Source organism: Cydia fagiglandana, chromosome 22 (assembly GCF_963556715.1).
Source record: "Cydia fagiglandana chromosome 22, ilCydFagi1.1, whole genome shotgun sequence".
In the NCBI taxonomy this organism is placed as follows: Eukaryota; Metazoa; Arthropoda; class Insecta; order Lepidoptera; family Tortricidae; genus Cydia; species Cydia fagiglandana.
This window is the reverse complement of record NC_085953.1, coordinates 11,052,231-11,074,843: the sequence shown is the minus strand read 5'-3', so window position 1 is coordinate 11,074,843 and position 22,613 is coordinate 11,052,231. Positions and strand designations below refer to the sequence as shown.

General features: G+C 37.8%; 2 protein-coding genes across 2 annotated transcripts in view; one reads left to right on the top strand and one right to left on the bottom strand.

Annotated features, from left to right (window-relative positions):
- The window catches only part of LOC134675437 (inhibin beta B chain), a 32,592-nt gene extending 25,959 nt beyond the window's left edge, over positions 1-6,633 (top strand). Inside the window, exons 3-6 of the mRNA XM_063533704.1 lie at positions 3,421-3,639; positions 4,409-4,568; positions 5,723-5,838; positions 6,460-6,633. Of these exons, the coding sequence (XP_063389774.1) occupies positions 3,421-3,639; positions 4,409-4,568; positions 5,723-5,838; positions 6,460-6,612 (648 nt within the window). The 3' untranslated portion in view covers positions 6,613-6,633. The remainder of the gene's footprint in view (positions 1-3,420; positions 3,640-4,408; positions 4,569-5,722; positions 5,839-6,459) is intronic.
- A 3,256-nt stretch (positions 6,634-9,889) lies between these two features.
- LOC134675465 (chloride channel protein 2) overlaps positions 9,890-22,613 on the bottom strand; it is a 68,548-nt gene continuing 55,824 nt past the window's right edge. The window contains exons 17-23 of the mRNA XM_063533735.1: positions 21,938-22,031; positions 20,598-20,736; positions 19,189-19,318; positions 18,618-18,734; positions 18,063-18,161; positions 15,802-15,888; positions 9,890-15,354 (exon numbers count right to left, since the gene is read on the bottom strand). Of these exons, the coding sequence (XP_063389805.1) occupies positions 15,196-15,354; positions 15,802-15,888; positions 18,063-18,161; positions 18,618-18,734; positions 19,189-19,318; positions 20,598-20,736; positions 21,938-22,031 (825 nt within the window). The 3' untranslated portion in view covers positions 9,890-15,195. The remainder of the gene's footprint in view (positions 15,355-15,801; positions 15,889-18,062; positions 18,162-18,617; positions 18,735-19,188; positions 19,319-20,597; positions 20,737-21,937; positions 22,032-22,613) is intronic.

Below are 22,613 nucleotides of genomic sequence, written 5' to 3'. Positions count from 1 at the left end.
GGCGCCGAAGGCGCCCGGCTTTGGAACGCGTACGTCGGGCTACGCCCGACACGTTTAGTATGAGGGCGCCGAAGGAGCCCGGCTTCGGAACGCGTACATATCTTGTAAAAAAATTGACCGTTTCATACTCGTACATTTTGGCTGATCAGGACTTCTATACCTATTCACGTTATAAAATGTTGCAGGACATTAAAAAAACACCATGTATAGTAGCCAAACAAAATTTCTTCTGCAAAAACCTTCTTGTATCGCCGTAGTCGCGTAACACGCGGATAGAATCCAGAGCGCTTGTAGATTCATAGTTCGAATCACCTAACCGATAAATTAATGTTTTATCTGGCGCATGCAAGCAAAGCCGGGTACAAAAGCTAACAATATTTATATATTTGAAATGTGCTAATTGAGCTCTTTCCAATGATGTATAACACATCATCATTACTTAATTTTAGTTTTTTGGTTCGTGACTTTATGACCTCTAGAGGGCGCATTGTTCATTTTTTTGTGACGCCATATAGCCTATAACCAGCGGACGATTAAGACGATTCGAATGACACATCGTTTGTTAAAATATAATAAGTACTTTAGAAGTTATGAGGGAACAGATGAACATACATACATACATACATACATACCCACATACATACCGGTCAAAATCATAACCCTCCTTTTGCGTTGCCGTAGTCGGGTAAAAATCGACTTTTCATTAGTAGGGATCTGACGTAATCGTAACGTTTTGAGTCAAGGCCATTAATCAAATGACATATTAACAATGTAAAAATTATTTCCATTATTTTTTGATCCAACAGACACACAGACGACTGTCAGTTAACAAAAAATATTTTACTTAAAGTAAAGGTAAGAATGGAGGTACGAGGTGTTGGCAACTTCATATATGTTATATTTCGAAAATTAAAGTCCGTGCTTTTAAATACTCGACAAACAAAAAGTCGTCCATTAAGAAAAATCTGTCCCAACATTTTTTTCAGTACAACGCCCCACCTCTAGTGTGGATAGAGTTCACTGACAGGTGGCGATTGTACGCAATTCCACAAGTCGCGATTTATCCACATCAACTGGATATCCACGTGATACGTCAAATGTGTCTTCTCGAATATGCCCCCTGGTTGATGATAGTAGGTACCATACTGAAATTTCGAAAAAATATTAGCTTTATTCGGAGGTGGTAACTAAAAGTTTACTTTGTTTAATGGTGTAAAATAAAGTCATTAGATAACCACTCGAAAAAGTCCCCTCATCTCATCTAATAAGTATGTACCATAGTTCGGTACACGGCGGGAAGAAGTTGATATCTCGAGAAATTTTGTTGAAGAAATTTGAACTTAAAATAAAACTGCATAAGGTTCAAATTTCAACCATTTTTTCCCGAGAGTTATCAACTTCTTCCCGCCGTGTACGGAGTTATTTTTTATAGAGACTATAAGCATTAGCTCTACCGCAATTGTTCCTGTAGGTAAATCCACTCTTTTCTGACTTAGTAATTGTTTCTTTTTACCCGACTACGGCAACGCAAAAGGAGGGTTATGATTTTGACCGGTATGTATGTGGGTATGTATGTATGTATGTATGTATGTATGTATGTTCATCTGTTCCCTCATAACTTCTAAAGTACTTATTACATATATTTTAACAAACGATGTGTCATTCGAATCGTCTTAATCGTCCGCTGGTTATAGGCTATATGGCGTCACAAAAAAATGAACAATGCGCCCTCTAGAGGTCATAAAGTCACGAACCAAAAAACTAAAATTAAGTAATGATGATGTGTTATACATCATTGGAAAGAGCTCAATTAGCACATTTCAAATATATAAATATTGTTAGCTTTTGCACCCGGCTTTGCTTGCATGAGCCAGGTAAAACATTAATTTATCGGTTAGGTGATTCGAACTATGAATCTACATGCGCTCTGGATTCTATCCGCGCGTTACGCGACTAAGGCGATACAAGAAGGTTTTTGCAAAAGAAATTTGTTTGGCCGCTATACATGGTGTTTTTTTAATGTCCTGCAACATTTTATAACGTGAATAGGTATAGAAGTCCTGATCAGCCAAAATGTACGAGTATGAAGCGGTCAATTTTTAGAAGAGTCGGGCGTAGCCCGGTGTACGTGTTCCAAATCCGGGCGCCTTCGGCGCCGTCATACTAAAAGAGTCGGGCGTCGCCCGACGTACGCGTTCCAAAGCCGGGCGCCTTCGGCGCCCTCATACTAAAAGAGTCGGGCGGAGCCCGACGTACGCGTTGCAAAGCCGGGCGCCTTCGGCGCCCTCATACTAAAAGTGTCGGGTGTAGCCCGACGTACGCGTTCCAAAGCCGGGCGCCTTCGGCGCCCTCATACTAAAAGAGTCGGGCGGAGCCCGACGTACGCGTTCCAAAGCCGGGCGCCTTCAGCGCCCTCATACTAAAAGTATCGGGCGTAGCCCGACATACGCGTTCCAAAGCCGGGCGCCTTCGGCGCCCTCATAATAAAAGGACGCAGTAATATAAAGTGACTTCAAAAAGTTAGTAACGAAATCATAACCCCAAAATTAATTAAATAAAAAATAAGTTCAAAAACTAAAACCCGACTACTGCAAATCGCGCTCTAAAAAGTATGAAACAAGATAGAATTCTTATCTAAAATTATCAAGCAGGAAATATTACGTATGCCACGATTATAAACTTAAAAGTAATGTGGCATACGACCACGGCTATCCTCTGAATCTCTGTAAATATATAAAAATCTGTAAATTATATTACGTTGTATTTTTATATAAAAAAATGGTAACATTTATAATATTTCCTGCTTGATAATTTTAGATAAGAATTCTATCTTGTTTCATACTTTTTAGAGCGCGATTTGCAGTAGTCGGGTTTTAGTTTTTGAACTTATATGTATAATTATCATACTCTTAATGTTTTCTTCCATTCCCGTGTGCATAAAAGAGGACAAATTAAGTCCTAAGTACTACTACATACTGCTGTGGCGCAACTACCCGAAGTGGATCTTGGCCTCCGACACCAAAGACCGCCATGCTACTCTGTCCAAAGCCGTTTCAGTCCAGTCGACGGCGCCGAGTTCGCTAAGGTCTTTTTACACTTCGTCTCTCCAGTGGTATCTAGGACGTCCAGACGGCCTTCGGCCACTTGGTACTCCAGAGTACGCCCTCCAGACTGCGCGATATTTCCCCATACGGACTACGTGCCCGAGCCATCGGAGTCTCGCGGCTTTCAATTCGTCAATTCAATGAAGAAATTAAACCATACATATTTAAAGTTATATTTGTTTTTGACATACGTCAAATCATGGGATTAGTTGTCAAGCGGACCCCAGGCTCCCATGAGCCGTGGCAAAATGCCGGGATAACGCCAGGAAGAAGAGGAGAGAGATTTGTTTTTGACATAAATTCTCTTTCTTTTCAGGAGCCCGATCCACTAGACGAATACAACCAAACATTTGTGATCTCCGAAGCGGCCCACTGGGACAGCCAGCAGCAGTTCAAGAAGACCAGACCCATCGCCATTAAAGAGACTGACACAGGGGAGGGGTGGGTGAGAGTGGAGCTGGCGTGGGCGGTCAGGGTGTGGTTGGAAGAACGGGAGAGGCTACACACACTTCATGTGGCTTGCAGGACTTGTCAGGTGAGCAAGTTGACTTAGGCCATACTACTTATGTCATATGTACTTAGCCAAGCTAGCGACGTGTAAGGCCTGAGTGGACGCTCGGAGCGGAGCGTTCGGCGGGGCGTGCAGCGTGGCGTCGGGCTCACGAGTGATGTCAGCAGCGTGCACTAAGGCCGCTCCTATACGTTTGCATTTGTTGAACATGCACGCCGCACGCCCCGCCCCGCTGCACGCCCAACTCGAGCGTCCACTCAGGCCTTACATCTAGAGCGCAGACACTTCAATCATAGAGGAAGGTGTCTTTTAGACCAACTTCGAACAATTATAATTCTCGTTCAAAATTCAAAATCTCGAACACATTTTGCTTGCCTTAGAAAACCTGCCTTGTCGCGTCATCACTTGTTTTTTCTCGAAATCCGCTCATTTCGCAACAGTGCAGCACTAGCACTTACACACTGTGCCTTAAACTGTTTTTTGACAAATTTTCACAGATAATAAAATATGACATTGATACATCTAGGCGGTTTGTTTACAAAGGGCCTACCGGGAAACGCGAAAATCTAAACTCGGCTATCTGCCTCTTTATCGCTCGAATATGCAAGAGTGATAGAGAGGTTAGATAGCAAAATTTCGAGTCTCTCTTAGATTGTGACTGATTGTGGTAGGCGCCCCCTACGCACAGTTTCGCGTAATATTCCCTATTTGGATTACACGGTATAAATCGGTGTACGCTGCCTCAACACTGGACAGAATAGCAACTTCAACTAAAATTCCACGTTGTCCACAGCTGCGCCGCTCGCCCCTCTCTTTCCACGAGAAGCGGCGTCCCTTCCTCGTGCTGTACACGAAATATGCCGGGAAAAGAAGAAGAAACCGCGCGCTGGAGTGTGGCTCTGGCACCACAGACTGCTGCAGAGAACCGCTCTATGTCGACTTTAAAACAATAGGTAAGTTGTGAATGAGAGAGAGAGAGATAAGTTGTAGACCACCACGACTTCGAGCGCCGCCGATACCGTAGATTCTGGCACCAGGAAAAAGTGGAGAGGAGATTTATCCTTACGTTGTCGACATTTTAGGTAGGTACTATTTATTTCCACGATAACTCGTCATTCTTTGGAATGGAAATCGCTCTATTATAGATATATTCCCTGACAAATACGATCCAAGGTATAAGTAGGCTGTTACTAATCGAGTGAATAAAACCATATACTAATTGAAATTTCAAACCAGTGTCTTCTTCTTCTTCCGGCCTTGTCCCATTTCTAACTGGGGTTGGCTCTCCTAATCCTCCTTCTCCAGAGATATCTTTTCTGGGTCGTCGCTGGATCTAAATTGTTATTGGACAGATCCTTAATAACTGAGTTTCATGTAGTAAGGGGTCTGGTCTGATTTGGTCACGATATGAGGCTTAACGCACTTTTTTTCACTTTCTCATCTGGTCTTCTCATGGCATAGCCGTTGAAATTTTAAACCTGTGTGAAACTTCCATTTTCACCTTATATTTAATCAAAACTGAAGCATGACAACTGTCATCATCATTGTTCTTAAGAGCCTAGCTCTTGTCGGTGGAGTATTCGCCATTCCGTTCTCTTCTCTGCTACTGTTTTGAGCTCCTGATACGTCACTATTACGTTAATTTTCTCTTTGGCCTGGTCAATATATGCACGTCTCGGTCTTCCTCTGCCTCTCTGTTCTTCTATTCTGCCTTCAATTATAGACTTTATGTAAGTATCGTGACGTATCAGGTGCCCCAACATGTTTCCCCTTCTGTTTTCAATTGTTTTTAGCAGAGATCTCTTCTCACCTACCAAATTTAATACTTCCGTATTTGTTTTCCTCTCTTTCCAGCTTATTCCTTCCATTCTTCTCCATGTCCACATTTCAAAAGCGCTCAATCTGTCTCTATCACGCTGGGTTAATGTCCACGTCTCGCTTGCATATAACGCTATACTCCAGACGTAGGTCTTGATAAATCGCTTTCTGATGTTTCGGGATATCTTTGCTTTAAGCAGGTGTTTCTTGGCGTTGAAAGCTTTTTTAGCCATGACAACTGTAACTATAAATAAATAGGTTGTAATATTAAATATGTTATTGATTGCAGGTTGGGCGGACTGGATTATCAAGCCAGCTGGCTACCACGCGTATTTCTGCAAGGGCAATTGCGCGCCCATCTCCGCTGTCACACAGACGGGCAGCTACCACAATAATATTATTAGAGTAAGTTACAACTATCCTAAACGCCACTTGCGCCATCTCACTAACCCGGGGTTAACCGGTTAAACCGTTAACCCAGCGTCAAATTGTAATGGTAACCATGTTAACACCAGGTTTAATCGTTTAACCCCGGGTTAGTGGGTGAAAGTGGCCCTAAGTAAGCCACAAGAATCCACAGCTAAACATAGGCATACTCCATCGGTTATACCAACTATTACAATGAACTATTTGATAGAATTCTGATAAATTGGCGTCGTCACAGATACAGTTATACCAAGAAAGGTGCTGAGCGATTTTGATAGCCCACGCAGTGCAAGTGTTAATAAAACGTCATAATTTCATAGAAGTTTGACGTTTAAAATAACACTTGCACTGCGTGGGCTATCAAAAACGGGTCAGACTTTTCAAAAAGGTTTGGGTTTGGTTTTGGTTGTCGATGAAGTGGGAGGAATGCCTACAATATTTACGAAATATTTTACACATAATCTAATTCGAATACCTACTTTAAAAGACAGAGACGGGAAAAACGAGATGTTCAATTTTAGTCTTCCAATTCTCACAATAGATGTTGCTGTTCGTGGTGAAAAGGTTAAAACCTGAAACTAACAATACCTTTATTTCCAGAAATATTTCTACACGGTGGGCAAGCCGGAGTTCAAGCCATGCTGCGCTCCGACCACCTTCAGCTCTCTTCAGCTCCTATACATGGACTCGAATAACACGGTGACGCAGAAAACGCTGCCCAATATGGTGGTCGAAACTTGTGGGTGCATGTGATGTCTTGTTCTGATATCGACTTTCTCAAAGTTAATTGATATAAGTATAAATGAGGAAAGCAAAATTAGACGCATTTGGCTGAATTCTGTCTGATTGAAAGTCCTATCTAAAAAATCACCAACTTTTCTAAAGTGTCATTCTATGTAACTTGCTAACTATGTAAACAAAGTCACTAGTAAATTCATCATTTTTGACAAGCTCAATATGGCGGTTTGTTTACATAGTTAGCAAGTTTCATAGAATGACACTTTAGAGAATAATTCCTTTTAAGTTATCCTACATCTATAACCTATAGAATGTTTTATTTATTAATGTGTGTCCTATGCTTCATTCAGAAAATTTGCCTAGTAGGAACTATTTAACTGAACAGATTTGTTATTAAATAAATAACTGGTAAAAATTACTGTTCGATAGGCCAGTTGAATATGATTGTAATTGTAATGTTATTTGTATTTTTTCTTCGCTCAATTCGTAGTTGTAAGATAAACAGATATATACTTTTGAAGAGTCTCTCTTTTAGAAAATTTTCTCAAATGCAAGCGACAAGTAGGAAATAAAATAGGAAACGTGGCTTGCACTTTAGAAAGAGTTCTGATAATAAATATTAAGTGCGTTAATATATACGAATGAAGATGAACGCTTGAATTATGTGAGGCCTGTGTGAAAACTACTTAAGCGTAATGTGATAAGTATGACATATGACTATGAATGCAGATTATAGTGAATGTGTGATGTATGTGTACTGTGGCAGGATCCACTTGGGTGAATTACCATGTATGTGGTACCAAGACTAAAACAATTGTAGAATTTTATTGCGAGTGTTAGTGTTTAAGTTTTTATAGATATGTTTGTTATGATTATGCATGTGTCAATAAATGGCCATTCTTTGACGAGGCAGTTAAGAAACTTCATACTAAAAATATTTTGGGCATACCCATTAATTAATGGGTACTTATGCCCAAAATATTTTGCCTATTTCTTCTCAAATAACGATAAGCTAAAATCACTTTAATTTAATTTGGATGTATAGTCGGGCCTCGCTAAGTTTTCATGCCAAGTGCTACGTCAAGTATGGAACTTATAAGGATATGTATGCGTACTTACTGCCAAGTTTATGCAAAGTTCGCGCGGTCAGAGTAGTTCGGCATGTTTTCTTTTCTTTGAAACCTACGTAGCATAAATATTAAATATACGTTCTTTTTTGTGATTTTGATAGTTATTTAGGTCCAGTGCATTTATATATTTTAATATATCGTTTTGCACGATTTCATAGCTGCGTGTTTGTGAAAAATTTTAATATGCTTTTTGGAAAATGTAGCAAAGTTAATTAAAAATATAAATATATAGATACGGATATTTTATTTTACACATCAAAAAAGATGTCAGGCTACATTTCCAAAATAACATATTAAAATGTATGACTAAAAATAAAAGTTATATTGTAACTGTAAGTATGATAAATTATCAAATACTGTTACTTAAGTGTTTAAATTTATTGTAAATATTGTTCCTATAGTTTTAGTATATTTTGTTGGTGGTAAAAACCAAGCAAAGTATCGGAAAAAACCGATCGAACAGTTTTCATTTTTAAATATTTTGTAAGTTCTCCATTACTGTTACTTCATGGCATATATTTTTTGTTTTCTTTTAGGTAAAGATAAAATAAATCAAAAATGCTTTAGACAGTCGTACATTTGAAACATTATGTAAATATTGATTTAGTATAAAGACACTGTTCTGATTAATTTCACACACAAAATGTACTTAAGTAGATTTGAACGTTGTAGAATCATGTTTTTGATACGGTGTCTAAGTATTATAGAAATAAGATACATTTCAAAATTAAGAGTAAAAAATAGAAGTATATTTATTGGTTTTATTTATTTAAAATAATCCAGGTCATATTTTTTAATTACACTTTATAGTTTATGTCGTGTCGGTGACTAGGCCTGTTGCGAACTTTGTAGGTACGAGGGCTGCTACTTATGTATCCGGAAACACAAAAAATAACAAATATCTATAGTTATAAATGGTTTCATTGCCTTTGTATTTGTCCACCAAGATGAATGATGCACTTTTGCAAATGTAGAAACGACTTTTCATAGCACTTTTTCCATTCTGATCTTGGTATACAAGACGTGCATTTTGTAGGCAAGAACGGCTCTTTCGCGAGTTTTTCTTTTTTTTTTAACCAAATGTTCATGTAATATCTTACAAATGCTCGTCATACTATTGCCATGAGATGCCTCTATCTTGCGATATATACTATAACCATCTTGCATTATAAGTAGTGTCCGACCGAAGGTTCGGTTTCGGTTTCGGTTTCGGCCAGTTTCGGCCAAAAAATCATGTTTCGGCTGTTGTTTCGGTTTCGGCCAAAAAACGGCCGAACCTTTCGGCCGGGCCGAAACTTACGAAATGGTACTTCGGAATAAGACCAAAAGTTTTGTCGTCACGTCATAATTTCATAGAAGTTTTGACGTTTAAAATAACACTTGCACTGCGTGTGTTATCAAAATTGTTGCAGAATTATCTTGGTCTAACTCTAGTAATTTTCTTAAAAAACTGCTTAAGTAACATCAATTTCAAGGATATTGGGTATTGACAGCCCCATAATATGTGTATAAAAGGGGTTTTATGACATTTTTTCAACGATTTTAACAAGTCTACAAAAGTTTCGGTTTCGGTTTCGGTTTCGGCCGAAACTAGAGCCAAAGCCGAACATTCGGTTTCGGTTTCGGTTTCGGCAAAAAAACGTGTTTCGGTCGGACACTAATTATAAGCTCGTTCACAGCATCTATATTTTGTGGGATAACAGCCGATTTTGAGCGTTTTTTTTTATTCGTCCTACCATAAATACCGTAATATACTACGACCACAATTTATTCACTAAAACATTGACCTTCGATGGAACTTACTCCCCAAAAGTCGAAAAAAGTCGATCCATGCACTATTTTTGAGTTTATCCACTCCGAACATCGTAAAAAAAACATCTGCACGAAAATTTTCACAAGAAAATCCGTTGATGGTGCAACAAAGATTTTTTTTAAATAATGCTACAATGTAAAACCAATTGATAAACATGTGAAACAAACTGTATTTTGCTTCCAAAGAGTTCCATTTTTATATGTTATAAATATATTTTTAATATAGTTCCAGTAAGTGGCCCATTCCGGATACATAAGTAGCAGCCCTCGTATAACACAAAGTTGACGGAATGTCAGAGTACCTATGGAGAAATACCTATATAATGGTTTTTAAAATAAAACAACATTAATAACATCACAAAATATCGTCTATTCAAAAAGCAACAGATCACACTGACGCAGTGCCCCGCGGGCGATATAATTGTATATAAGCAAGCGTATTTAGAAGACAATCACACTTCCAAGAAATATTATTTAAAAAATATAAAAATACGAGGGGCATTTCATAAAATTGTCACGGACGTGACGCGTATGGTAGCTACCTTAATAACCGGCAGAAATCTGTATTATACACAGTTGAATTTAAAGCTAAGTTATCAAACATTATCGTGACAAATATCGGCTTCTTAGCTTTATCAAAAGTGTTGAAAAATTGCGTCACGTATCTGACACTTATCTGAAATACCCCAGGAATTTGCTCCAAATTTCGTTTCGATACGTTCATTTTACATAAAAAATAGACTACTATAAAAAGGGGCGCTATGTGCATATTTATGTCTGATATCGCAATAAATCCACGTGATAAAATAACTGTCACTTTTTAACACTGGGGGATAGAAAGTGACGAACAGTGTTTTATCTAGAGATGCAACGGATAGTTGATTGGCCGGATACCGGCCGAGGCCGAGGTTCAGGCCGAATATTCGGTATCAGGCCGCCGAATATTCGGCCGGAGGAACTATACCTACAATTCGGTTTTTCAGGTGCGCATTGTGCAGGTTTTAACCTGTTTCGTAGTCATCTTTCGCGCGGACTGATTTATAGGTCCGAAATGAGTGCGCGTGCACGTGAGTAGAATTTTTAAATTATAAACGAATACGATTATGACCGCGACTGTTTCTTAAAACGAATTTGTTTACTCCAAAATTAAGCAAAGTTGCTATCCGGTATCCGGCCGGATATTAGGGCACTATCCTGTATCCGGCCGGATAGTAAAATAAGGGCAGAAAGGCCGGATACCGGCTAGTAACCGAATATCCGGTGCATCTCTAGTTTTATCACGCTGTCACGTAGACATGAACGACCATCATATCCGTACAGGTATATCGGCATAGTCATTTTTACGTAAATATCCGTGTTAGCTTGAAATCTTATTTTTCTAAAAATGTTTATTACAAATATATCACATTATTTTCGAATGTCTATTCCATTATTTACCAAACATGACCGTCTTTATAATGGACGGATATATGTCTAATTTTATTAGGTAATCATATTTTGTGCAAAATTATAGTTTAACCTTTTAACCGAAACACGACTTCAGGGAACTTGACTAAAATGATTAAACATTATTTTTTGATGTTCCAACATGCTTTTAGACGCCCTTTTTTCTTTAAATCAAATCACAATCAGGAGCAATTATTTTAATAAAAAAGTATTAAGCGGCCGTTATCAAAAATATATCTGCGTTAAAAAAATAGAGTTGTGACAATTAGCTGCAACCGCGGATATATCAATAGAGTGGGGCCGAGAGATGGCACTAAAAATACGATTTATCTCAGCTTCAATCTAACGTCTAGTTTCACTAAACTTAAACACATTTAAATGCTGCGAATATTTTTTTGGAATGATTTTAAATCACAAGCCTTGTTTTTTGACAATATTACAGTATGCTTCAATTGTCATAAGATTAAAAAAAGTTAAGGTACCTGCACCAAAGAAGGCCCATCGATATTTTTATTTTTTATTTTTCTTATGTTTAATATGAACTTGCAGTTTTGTCTATGGTACTAGCGAACATGGACGCAAAATATATAAGTATAAAATTTTCAAAGTTTAAGAACCGGGCCATCTTTGTCGCAGGGTACCTTATGTATTAGTGCCTAACCTATGAAACTGAGGCACACTATACAAATAGTATATAACGGATAATTTCACAAATACACATAGAATAAATATTTACATCCAACTTAACTTATTGTACGTACCTATAAAGCTGTCTAACAAAATTAAACGTCTTTTATATACCTATCTAAAATTTATAAATAAATATTAATAAATAAATTAAACTGTATACTCGTATACGTCAATTCCAAAAAGCACCATTTAACATTCAACACATTCAAAATATCAAAAAAAAACAACTAAAATTATTCGTCATAAACTAATATAAAAATTAACTGCTGGACGTTATAGGGTGACTACTATAGTAATTGGCCACTCTTTACAATAAGGTTTCTATTGGCTTTTTTTTTCTGATTTGTTAGGAGTGGCCAATTACTATAGCGATCACCCTACTTATTGAAGAAAAAATAAGCGGTGTATATTTTTTTAACCTTTTGACCGCCAAAGACGTCAAAGACGCGCACGGCCACAGCCCAATATCAACCTTCGTGCATTCCAGCAAGGTTCATAATGACGCGGCGCGCACGATACGCGCGGCGGTGAAAAGGTTAAACTTTCGTTTTTTTGTTATTTACTGAACATAGGTTTGTTTGTCTTATAAGAATACATTTTCAAAGTTTTCGTAATGTGTAAATTGACTAGATCATTATTTTACGTGTAACATATTGTACAAATCATTTTTCTGACTATAAGACTTGCTTCTACTAGCGAAACATTACATACTATATATTTAATTACACAAACGAGTATACCGCGATATAATTTCATTGTTTTTGACGTGATAAAGTTTTATATATTGATGAACACCGCACTGAGAGAAAAGTACAACAAAGACACACTTAGAATTACAAAAATAAACTTAATCCGGGGACAAGGAGAGTTAACTAATAGGAACAAATTGACATTTGCAATTTCTATTAGTTTTTGCAATTTCTATTATCTTTATTTTTCTTATGTTTATCTGTTTGTTGAAATTATATTTGGGATTACTGAGCTGTTTGTAGAAATAAATAAACTTTACAGAAATAGTGAAACGTCCATAATTATTACTAAAACTTCATTTTTTTTCCCCCAGTACAGAACTGTTTTTTAATTCCTGGTGATGATTTTTCTCTCAGTGCGGTATGCACGAAAAAGTGTGACGTTGTGGACATATCTCCATGGTACTCGTAACGTCGTGGACGGATCTCCAAAGTAACGTTACGGCCACGTTTTCTTATGACGCAAAATTATCGTCCGTAAACCGACTTTACAGACAACCATAATTTTAACCTTAAATTCCGACGTTTCAGCTGAGTTGCACCAGCTGAGGTCACGGAAAGACTCCCGTTTGAGTAATTAAATATGTGTACAAAACGCGAGACTTTAAAATGTTATATTACACACTATAGTACGATTATGTCGATTATATAACTGTCCATGCAGTAATAAAGCGTTACATTATGCCTAAATCTTATAATACTGAAGGTAGTTCGCAGTTTCAGCCATAGTTTGCACTTACACTGCATTTCAATACAGGGTGAAATTTTAACTACCAACCAAACTCTGCGTACCTAGTGACTTTATAGGTAATACTGAACAACTTTATGTTGGGACCAATACCGAAATGGCGAAAAATTAAATTTAAAATATGGCCGTTTCATATATTCCGAGCCGGAATTATAGAAGCCGGAATTTCCGGCAAGTGCCGCTAATTTCTATGGGACGGTAAATAAAAATCTCGCGATTTCGGCTTTGATCCCATAACAAAAGTTGTTCAATGTGACATGTTGGTTAAAATTTTTGGTACATGGTTAAAATTTTACCCCGTATAATTATAAAAAAATATGTAAAAATATGACAAAAACATTATAATGAATGGTGTCAGAATCAATATTGTTGGTGCCGGGGATTTTTAACATTTTGGCGGCATTAATAAAAATGGCAATAGTTTTATTAAAAAAGTACTGAATATGACAACTAAAACGTTAAACTTTTGGAATAAAAAACGGTGCGTGTGTCCCGACGCACGACTAGAGTTTACTCCTTACGAACAATTATACCGGGTGTGGCCTGTAACATGAGCAAATAATTAAAACAGATTGTACTCCTCAAACGGTGACACTTTTGTTCAATAACTTTTAAAACCTATGAAGTATTTAGACTCCCTATTTTTCATACAAAATAAATATTATCTTCAATGGACGCCATTTCCACGCCATATCATTGTGATTGACGTTGCTGGTCACGCCTGAAACATAACAGAATTCGCAATACATTGCGTCTTAGAATAAACTTTAAAAATCAAACCACAAGTTATTTTTAAAAGTAGCTGAACAAATTGTTAATAGAATCAGGCGTGAACAAATTGTTGATCAGTATGAGGAGTATAGCCTACAGTTTAATTTTTTGCTCATATTACAGGCCACACCCGGTATAATAACATTATAAAATTTAAGATCAAAACTCCTTAAATTGACAGTTGTTATTTGTTGACATTGAATAAATAGTGTTTCCATGAAGCCTTTGCTAAGGGTTGCGCAAAATAAGTTGCGCACGAAACATAACGTACAGCTTGGGAAAAAAGAGTAGAAATTAAAAAGTAGCAACAATGTAGTGACGTCCCTTTCAAACCAATATATATAAGAAAACGGGATGACACTACAGTGTTGTCACTTTTTAATTTCTCTTTATTGCCAAGCTGGAGCGTTTGAATTTTCTCCCCATACATTTTCATACCCCGGACTTGTGTATGAAAAAGTATCGATACCTACTTAAGGAGTAAACTCCAATAAACTCAAAAAACATTTTGCGAGTTTTGTAAATATATATCAAAACTTCGAACAATGCACAATGAAATCAGAATAAGCCACATAATTGTTATAATTATAAATAAATATTACCAGCTATTTACAGACATTTATTAAATTTATTTATCCTACTTAAGTTAAAATATTGAACAACTCAGTTGTCATATCTAACTTAACATTTCATAAAAATTTGATAATCATAGATCATCAATCTTTGTATAACTTTATGAGATGTTTTTTTTCGGCTGGGGCGTTTGTTTTTTTTTTTAATGTAAAGTTTCCCAAAGCAACCATGTCGTTAAAAAGCAACTACATATCGTGATAGTATTAAGGTTCACATTTTTTTAACAGTTTATTCGAAGAACAATCGTCCACGCCGGTAGCAAAAACTGCAGTTAAATTTTCTTGGAGCCGAAAAAATCATCTCATATAATTCATACTATAAACCGTGGAATAACATTAGCAGGATTTCGGACCGGACCGATTTCGGACCACGTACCGTGCCACCAAACTTTAGTCCAAAAGCTCCTATGGTCCAAAATTCATCTAATATAATTCATACTGTGAACTATGGCATGACATTAGCATAATTTCGTACAAATTCCATTTTCGAACGACTCGCTACGGTCGTGGTTCAATTTTGGAATCTTTCTCATGTATTTAACAACTTTTCCACTTGTAAAACAAATATTATGTATTTCATAAATCTTCGTATAACATCAAGATTTAAACCCATACCTCGTTCACTTAGTGTCTTGTGTGAGCTTGGCGGTCTCGCTGTCGCTGGGGGGTGCGGGCTCGGAACCGGCGCGGATCATGGCGGGCGGCGGGGGGGAGGGCGGCGCGGGGCGGGTCGCGAGGGTCAGGACTCCGGAGTTCACGTCTTCGATGGCTTTACGGAGCTGAAGAAATACATTTAATTAAGTACATATTGACACAAAACTAAAACATTTGAGTCATTATCAAGGAACGGCCATAGCGCTCCTCAAAAGATGTCGATGCACTGTTTAAGTAACAATATTGATAACATAAACGTAACTCGAAAGACTCACGCGACGCGCAAGTTCTGATATCATCGGTTTAAACGGTCGGTGAACTATTTTGTACGAAAGTGATTAGAGTTAGACCAAGAAAAGTCTACAACGATTTTGATAGCATAAGCAGTGCAAGTGTTATTTTTACGTCAATAACACTTGTGTGCTATCAAAATCATTGCAGACTTATCTTGATCTAACTCTTGTCATTTTCGTACAAAATAGTTCACAGGACACATTTTGGACTTTATAGGTAATCGCTAAAATGAGGAAAGAAGGGAACAGGAACGAACCATCTAAAGTTTAAAAACTTACCTCTTGTAGCGAGACGACACCTATAAGCCTGCCAATGGCCGTGACGTAAGCTCTGCTCACTCCCAGCGTGGAGAACAGTGAATGAACCTGTTGAAATTTTCAATAAATTAATTTATTAACCCTAATCATATTATAAATCTGAAAGTATCAAACATTTAAATACTCCAAGCATCCAAAAATACAAAGTTATCATTGGATATTTGGAGGTTTACACGTACGAATATTTTCATCTCCTAAAGTTCACTTTTCATTTTAAGTAAATAATTTCAATTGATTTTTCCATAAAATATCATGTATACGAAATAAATCAAGTTTACGAAATTATTAACTTAATACATTCATTTTACTTTGCTCATAGTCGAAATGGAAAGTAGTGTTTTCAACTCGGGCGAAAGGACCCATTTCACCCTGGAATCCAAACCAAACCTACCCCCAAACCCCTATTTACCCCTATTTGGGTCTGGATACCTAACGCCAAAATATCCTGGCTGCAATGGATCACTTTCAACCCAACGCCTGCGTTAATCGTCTGCTCTTGTTACTCAATCACTTAAAAACTGGTCAAGTGCGAGTTCGGACTCGCGTTTCAAGGGTCCCGTACATCACACAATTTTCAACTTTTTTATTTGTAAGTATATGAAACGTGACGTGAGTGAAACGTCTTGAATAACCCGAATGGCTCAATCAAAAAAACCAGATATAACATGAAGTTTTCTGGCGTGGTGGCTTATATCTCTGCTACTATGCAAAGTAAAAAGATAAAGATGAAAAGATAAAAAATAGTTTATTCAAGTAGGCATATTACAATGCGCTTATGAACATCAAATAAACCTTTACCGGCTCCAACCGTAAACCTCTGCCCCGAGAAGATTTAAAGTAGCTTAGACAGGAAGATTAAATGCCGAACAGTAGTACAAAGTACAAGTGTCCAAATGCGAAGACTGAAGACCGAGCTCCGCCTAGGAGCTATAGCTCAGAGCGCCCGACGGGTCGAAGAGAGATAATACCTACAGGATGGCCAAAAAATAAGTACATTCCCGTAGCCGGGGCGGTTTTAGGATTATACTGAGCTTTACAACTTTTACTATGGGACCAACCCCGAAATAGTGAAAAAAAAAGTGTATCCTCCCATAGAAAACAGACCAGCCAAAATGTATGAAACAGCCAAATTTTTCCTCGCGATTTCGGAGTTGCACGTTGGCAACGGGAATACACTTAGTTAATTGTTTGGCCACCGTGTATAGTGCTTTTTTTAAAACACGTAACAATAGTAGCCTAATCAATCAGTACTACAAGTACCAATGCGGCTGTGTGCCAGATACAGCCTATAGTCGCATTTCTTGTCGTCATTCCAACTCACGCTTGAAGCTAAAAGCACGCTTCTTCGGGACGCTTCGGGCTTTCGGTCTTATGCGGATATCGGCCTAGGGCCTTCGCAATAGCTGTCTACATCACGTTTCACTTAAACCATTGCGGCTGTGTCCCTAAAAAACCTAAACCGTATTTTTGTTCTTAAATCCGACTTACGCTTGACTGTAGATTTCTAATAGGTTTTCCTGTCATCTTTAGGTAAAGGACTATTTTGTGTATTTTTTTCCGAATTTTAGACCCTGTAGTTTCGAAGATAGAGGGGGGGGGAATGGTCATTTTTTGTCTATTTTCTTGAATAACTTCTAAACTTTTTATCATAAATTTATTAAAAAAATATATTTGAGATTCTCACAATGAGCTCTTTCGTTTGATATGTAACACGATATAGTTTGCAAAACTAGGTTTTTAAATTTTATCTTTAACCCCCTAAAAGTAGTCTTTATGTTTAAAATTCATTTGTTGACGTTACATATCCGTCTTTGGGTCACAGACTTACATATGTGTACCAAATTTCAACCTAATTGGTCCAGTAGTTTCGGAGCAAATTGGCTGTGACAGACGGACGGACAGACAGACGCACGAGTGATCCTATAAGGGTTCCGTTTTTTCCTTTTGAGGTACGGAACCCTAAAAATGGCTAAACGTACCTAGTTGACTGAAATTAGTATGCCGTGGTATAAAAAAACCGGAGCTGAACTCGCCCACCGAGGGTTCCGTACTTTTTAGTATTTGTTGTTATAGCGGCAACAGAAACACAACATGTGTGAAAATTTCAACTGTCTAGCTATCACGGTTCATGAGATACAGCCTGGTGACAGACAGACAGACAGTGGAGTTTTAGTAATAGGGGCCTGTTTTTACCCTTTGGGTACGGAACCCTAATAACGTACCTTAAGTAATGAGGTCCTCTCGACCAGCTGGAAGGGCGCGGGGTCGATATGGCAGGTGTACAGACTGGTTTCGTCCTCATAGTCCGTTTCGTCCAGTTGCTGTAAGGAGTTTAAGTACTTATATCAATACAGTACAGTCACCTGCAATAATAATTATGTTACTCAAGCTGCGGATGCGGATGTTAAGATTAGGTACTTAAAACACGCCAAATATTACATTTTATGTAGTAATTTTTATTAAAAAAAGAAATGAAAAGTTTAGTATTTGAGCAAGAATATAGGTGCGTTATATTTAATAAATAGTAACTTGGCCGATTTTTCTGGATCTAAAAGATTTCGTTATAGGTAATGACGAAATTACCTAGCGCTTACCTACGCCACGCCGCTGCTATGACGTTCCTGTGCCGACTTATTCGACATCCGCAGCTGCATTAAACTCAGTATCGATTTTATGCGGATGCGGATTTTGAAAATAATGCGGAAGTTCCGATGCGGATGCGAATATTCGCAACATCCCTGATTGAGTTGCCCCAATATTTAAGACCAGCCACTCACCATATCTCTCTTACGGGCGATTTGCAGCATGCGGTCGAAATCGATTTCTTTTCCCATCTCGAGTTGTTCCCACGCCTTCTGATCTTCAGGGGACATGTCGCAAACTCGTTCGCGGGGCTAAAAGACATCATGATTATTCAGACAAATATTTATATAGGAAACGAAATGCATTAAGTAAATTATGTCTCACAACAGTTTAAATTCGAGCATTAAGTAAAAGTGGGTTCTACCACTTTTTCATCCGAGTTATAAGAAGAGATTTTGTGTTTTTGTATCTATATTTTTTTTAATATTATTATTATAGTTTTTTTTATGTAATTCGACATTAAGAGACATATACATCTCTAAGTAATTGTAATAAGTTAGTTTGAATTGGTAGTTGCAGTTAGTTGTATTTTATAAAATTGTTGATTGTATGTAAATTCAATGTTGACGTGTAAAAGTGCCCTTGTGGCCTATTTGCTGATTAAATGTTGAAGTTTTGAAGTTTTTATTGAAATTTCAAAGTCTATTCGAGTTTGAGATGTGATCTAGATGGAAACTGATGATGGTGGAACTGATGATAACGTACCAGCTGCACTTTCTTGTTGATGCTGGGGCTCCTGGCCAGCCCTGGAGACAGCTGGCCACTTTCTAAGCCACCTTCTACGTCTTGCAGCAACGTAGACCGTTTGAAGATAGCTTCGAACGCAGCACGGATTCTATGGGGTACATATTAAATTATAAGCGAGAAGTGTACCGCAATGAAGTAAAATGGGACCAGGATATTACAATAAAACCGGAAAAGTGCGAGTCGGACTCGCCCACCGAGGGTTCCGTACTTTTTAGTATTTGTTGATATAGCGGCAACAGAAATACATCTGTGAAAATTTCAACTGTCTAGCTATCACGGCTCGTGAGATACAGCCTGGTGACAGACGGACGGACAGCGGAGTCTTAGTAATAGGGTCCCGTTTTACCCTTTGGGTACGGAACCCTAAAAAGTAAAACCCTTTTATTGAAAATACAAATAATCCAAATTAAATACAATATCAATCCACATCGCAGGCTTCATCATAGTAGCTACACCCAAAAATAGTTTCGAAACATGCTTACACAAAAAATAACAATAAAAAAAACAAAAAAAATGTTATACGATTTCGATGAAATTTGCTATAATTATGCTGGTTTTCGGGGGCCAAAAATCGATTTAGCTTGGTCTTACTTCTGGGAAAACGCGCATTATTGAGTTTTTATATGTTTTCGGAGCAAAGCTCGGTCTCCCAGATATTGGATCTAATACCAGTCCGGACACTCCTGACTTTGGTCGAACTTGGCTCCGTTCGGCTCAGCATTGCTCCGAGCAATTATTAGGGTTGGCACCACTTGACTTCCTTTTGCGTGCACGACCACATATAAGATAATCACTTGAATTTCGACAACCCTAAATTGCCGAAAGGGATAGTGCCATATATTATAGAAAGGGATATCATGATTCGACCCTGAACCGCTGTCAAACTTCGGGTTTGTAGGAAGTGTCCTTACTGTACGGTAGTACTATTATAGTATGAATAATCTCAAGTGATTTTTTCGGGGTCGGACCCTAATCTGTTAAACAAAAGGTATTGTTTCCTTTATGCAGTGGTTAGAATGCTTACTGCTAATAGCCCCGTCGTAAGTAACGGGAACAAACCCATTTAAAAAACAAATTTACCATTCTAATTATATGGTTCAAATTCTTGAATCAGCCCATTCGGAGATAACACGTTTTTGTTATCTCAAAAAGCAAGACCACCCTAATTGTTCTGTGAACAAGCTGTCATATGAATTTAAACCTTAATTCTATCACGATAGTTGCTTTTTAAACGACATGGTTGCTTTGTCACGAGCTGTAGACCGCTCTTAAAAGAAACAAAGGCTTTTGTTTAACGGATTAGCACCCGAACTCGAAAAAATCATCTGAGATAATTCATACTATAATTCTTCTGTGCTAATACGTACCGGGTTTCGGCGCCAGTGACGGTGGTGTATACGGACGGAGTAGTTGGCGTGAGCGGCTGCGGCGACCCGAGCCCTCGGGTTAATGTGAATGAGTTCGTTTTCTTCAGGATAGACTTCGGTCGGAATAGTTGACCAGGCGCTGAAATGAAATGAAAGTTTAGATACAATTTGAGGCATTTGATCAAATACATTTGAATTAACACTATACTCTATACCTTTAGGTATTTAAATAAAAGTAAACAAAATCTAGAAAACATTACACGATCAAATAATGTAGGTTAAAGTCAAAGGTCGTTCAGTGACTGATCCAGGCGGTTTTGTAATTGGTCGGTTAACCAATAAATGTTATAACTATCCGAAAATGTACAAATCGTTTGTTTACTTTTATTTAAATACCTAAGGATACAGACACAGAGTAAGTTTGCGCTGAGTTTGCACCGACATGACAAGACAATATATGACCAACAATGTTGGCTCAATTGAAGCCGTTTGTGAGTTATTTGTTTTTCAAGAGCGAAACATACATTTTTACCATATACCAATGCAAGCAAAGTAAAACTTTAACATTATTAAATATTTACAATTTTAGATCATCACTCCTGTCAGCTAATATGAGGAAAAGGAAACCACTCAATAATTTCGTAAAATTAGTCGTAGTAATCATTTTATTGTACACAACACAGGTTTTCAAAAATAAATTACAGTAATGGAAGTACAAAGGCGAACTTATCCCTATAAGGGATCTCTTCCAGCTAACCATTCCAGCAGCTAAAATTAATTTCCACTCTAGCATCCTGGCCAAATGTCCTACCTCTAGTACCTCTTCAGTTGGATGAAATTTAAATCCTATTTAATTGGAAGATTGGAACAGAGTAGCTTTTGCTGTTTTTTTTTTTTTAAATTTTCCAACAACGCAAAATCAACTCTATTTCCTACACTATAGGTAAAAGTTTCAATGGCAATTTTTTCATTTTTCATTTGTATGGTTGGGCCTTAGGAAGCTAGAGGATAATAAGCAACTTGCTTTCTACTATTAGAAGTATTTGAAGAAATTAAATTATTTTTCAGAAAATATTTTAATTTGTTTTTCTCAAGTAGAAACACTACTATGTATATACTAAGAAAAAGTGACCAAGGCCTCCGGTGCCCCAGGCTGGAATCGAACCAGCGTCCTCTGCTATCGCGGCAGGTGCCTAAGCCACTCGGCCACCGGTCCACAGCGGCATAGGTCGAATTTGGTCACTTTTTCTTAGTATATGACATTTATTTCAGTTTATAACTTGCTTTCTGTTTTTAAAATAAAAAAAGGAAATCCTCTTTAGTCTATGGTGAATATTTACCAGGTATAAGTCCCTCCTGATCCTTGGTGGTGAGCGAGGAGCCCCGCGTCATGCCGGGCGGCCGGAGCCCCAGCATGTCGGGCGCCGGCGTCACCTGACCAACAAATACAAGGTAAAACAAGGAAAATTAAAAAAAAAACAGGCCAAGTTCGAGTCGGACTCGCGCACGAAGGGTTCCGTACCATTGCGCAAAAAAATCACGTTTGTTGTATGGGAGCCCCAGTGAAATATTTATTTTATTTTGTTTTTAGTATTTGTTGTTATAGCGGCAACAGAAATACATCATCTGTGAACATTTTAACTGTCACGGATCATGAATTATATAGCCTGGTGACAGACAGACGGACGGACAGACGGACAGCGGAGTCTTAGTAATAGGGTCCCGTTTTTACCCTTAAGGTGCGGAACCCTAAAAAATTAGCAAATATGTCTGACATTTTGACACGTGAGCACGTGTAATTTAAATCACAATAGTTTATTATGTTAGTAAATGTATATTTGTCATTAGTTACTATTTATTCTCATTTATTTCTTACACACATGTTATAGTATGAATTTTAGGAAATGATTTTTGGCTCCGACCCTAATCTGTTAAACAAAAAATATTGTTTCTTTTATGCAGTGAGTATTTCTGCTACTGCTAAATCGCCGTCAAAAGTAAACGGGAGCAAGCCGT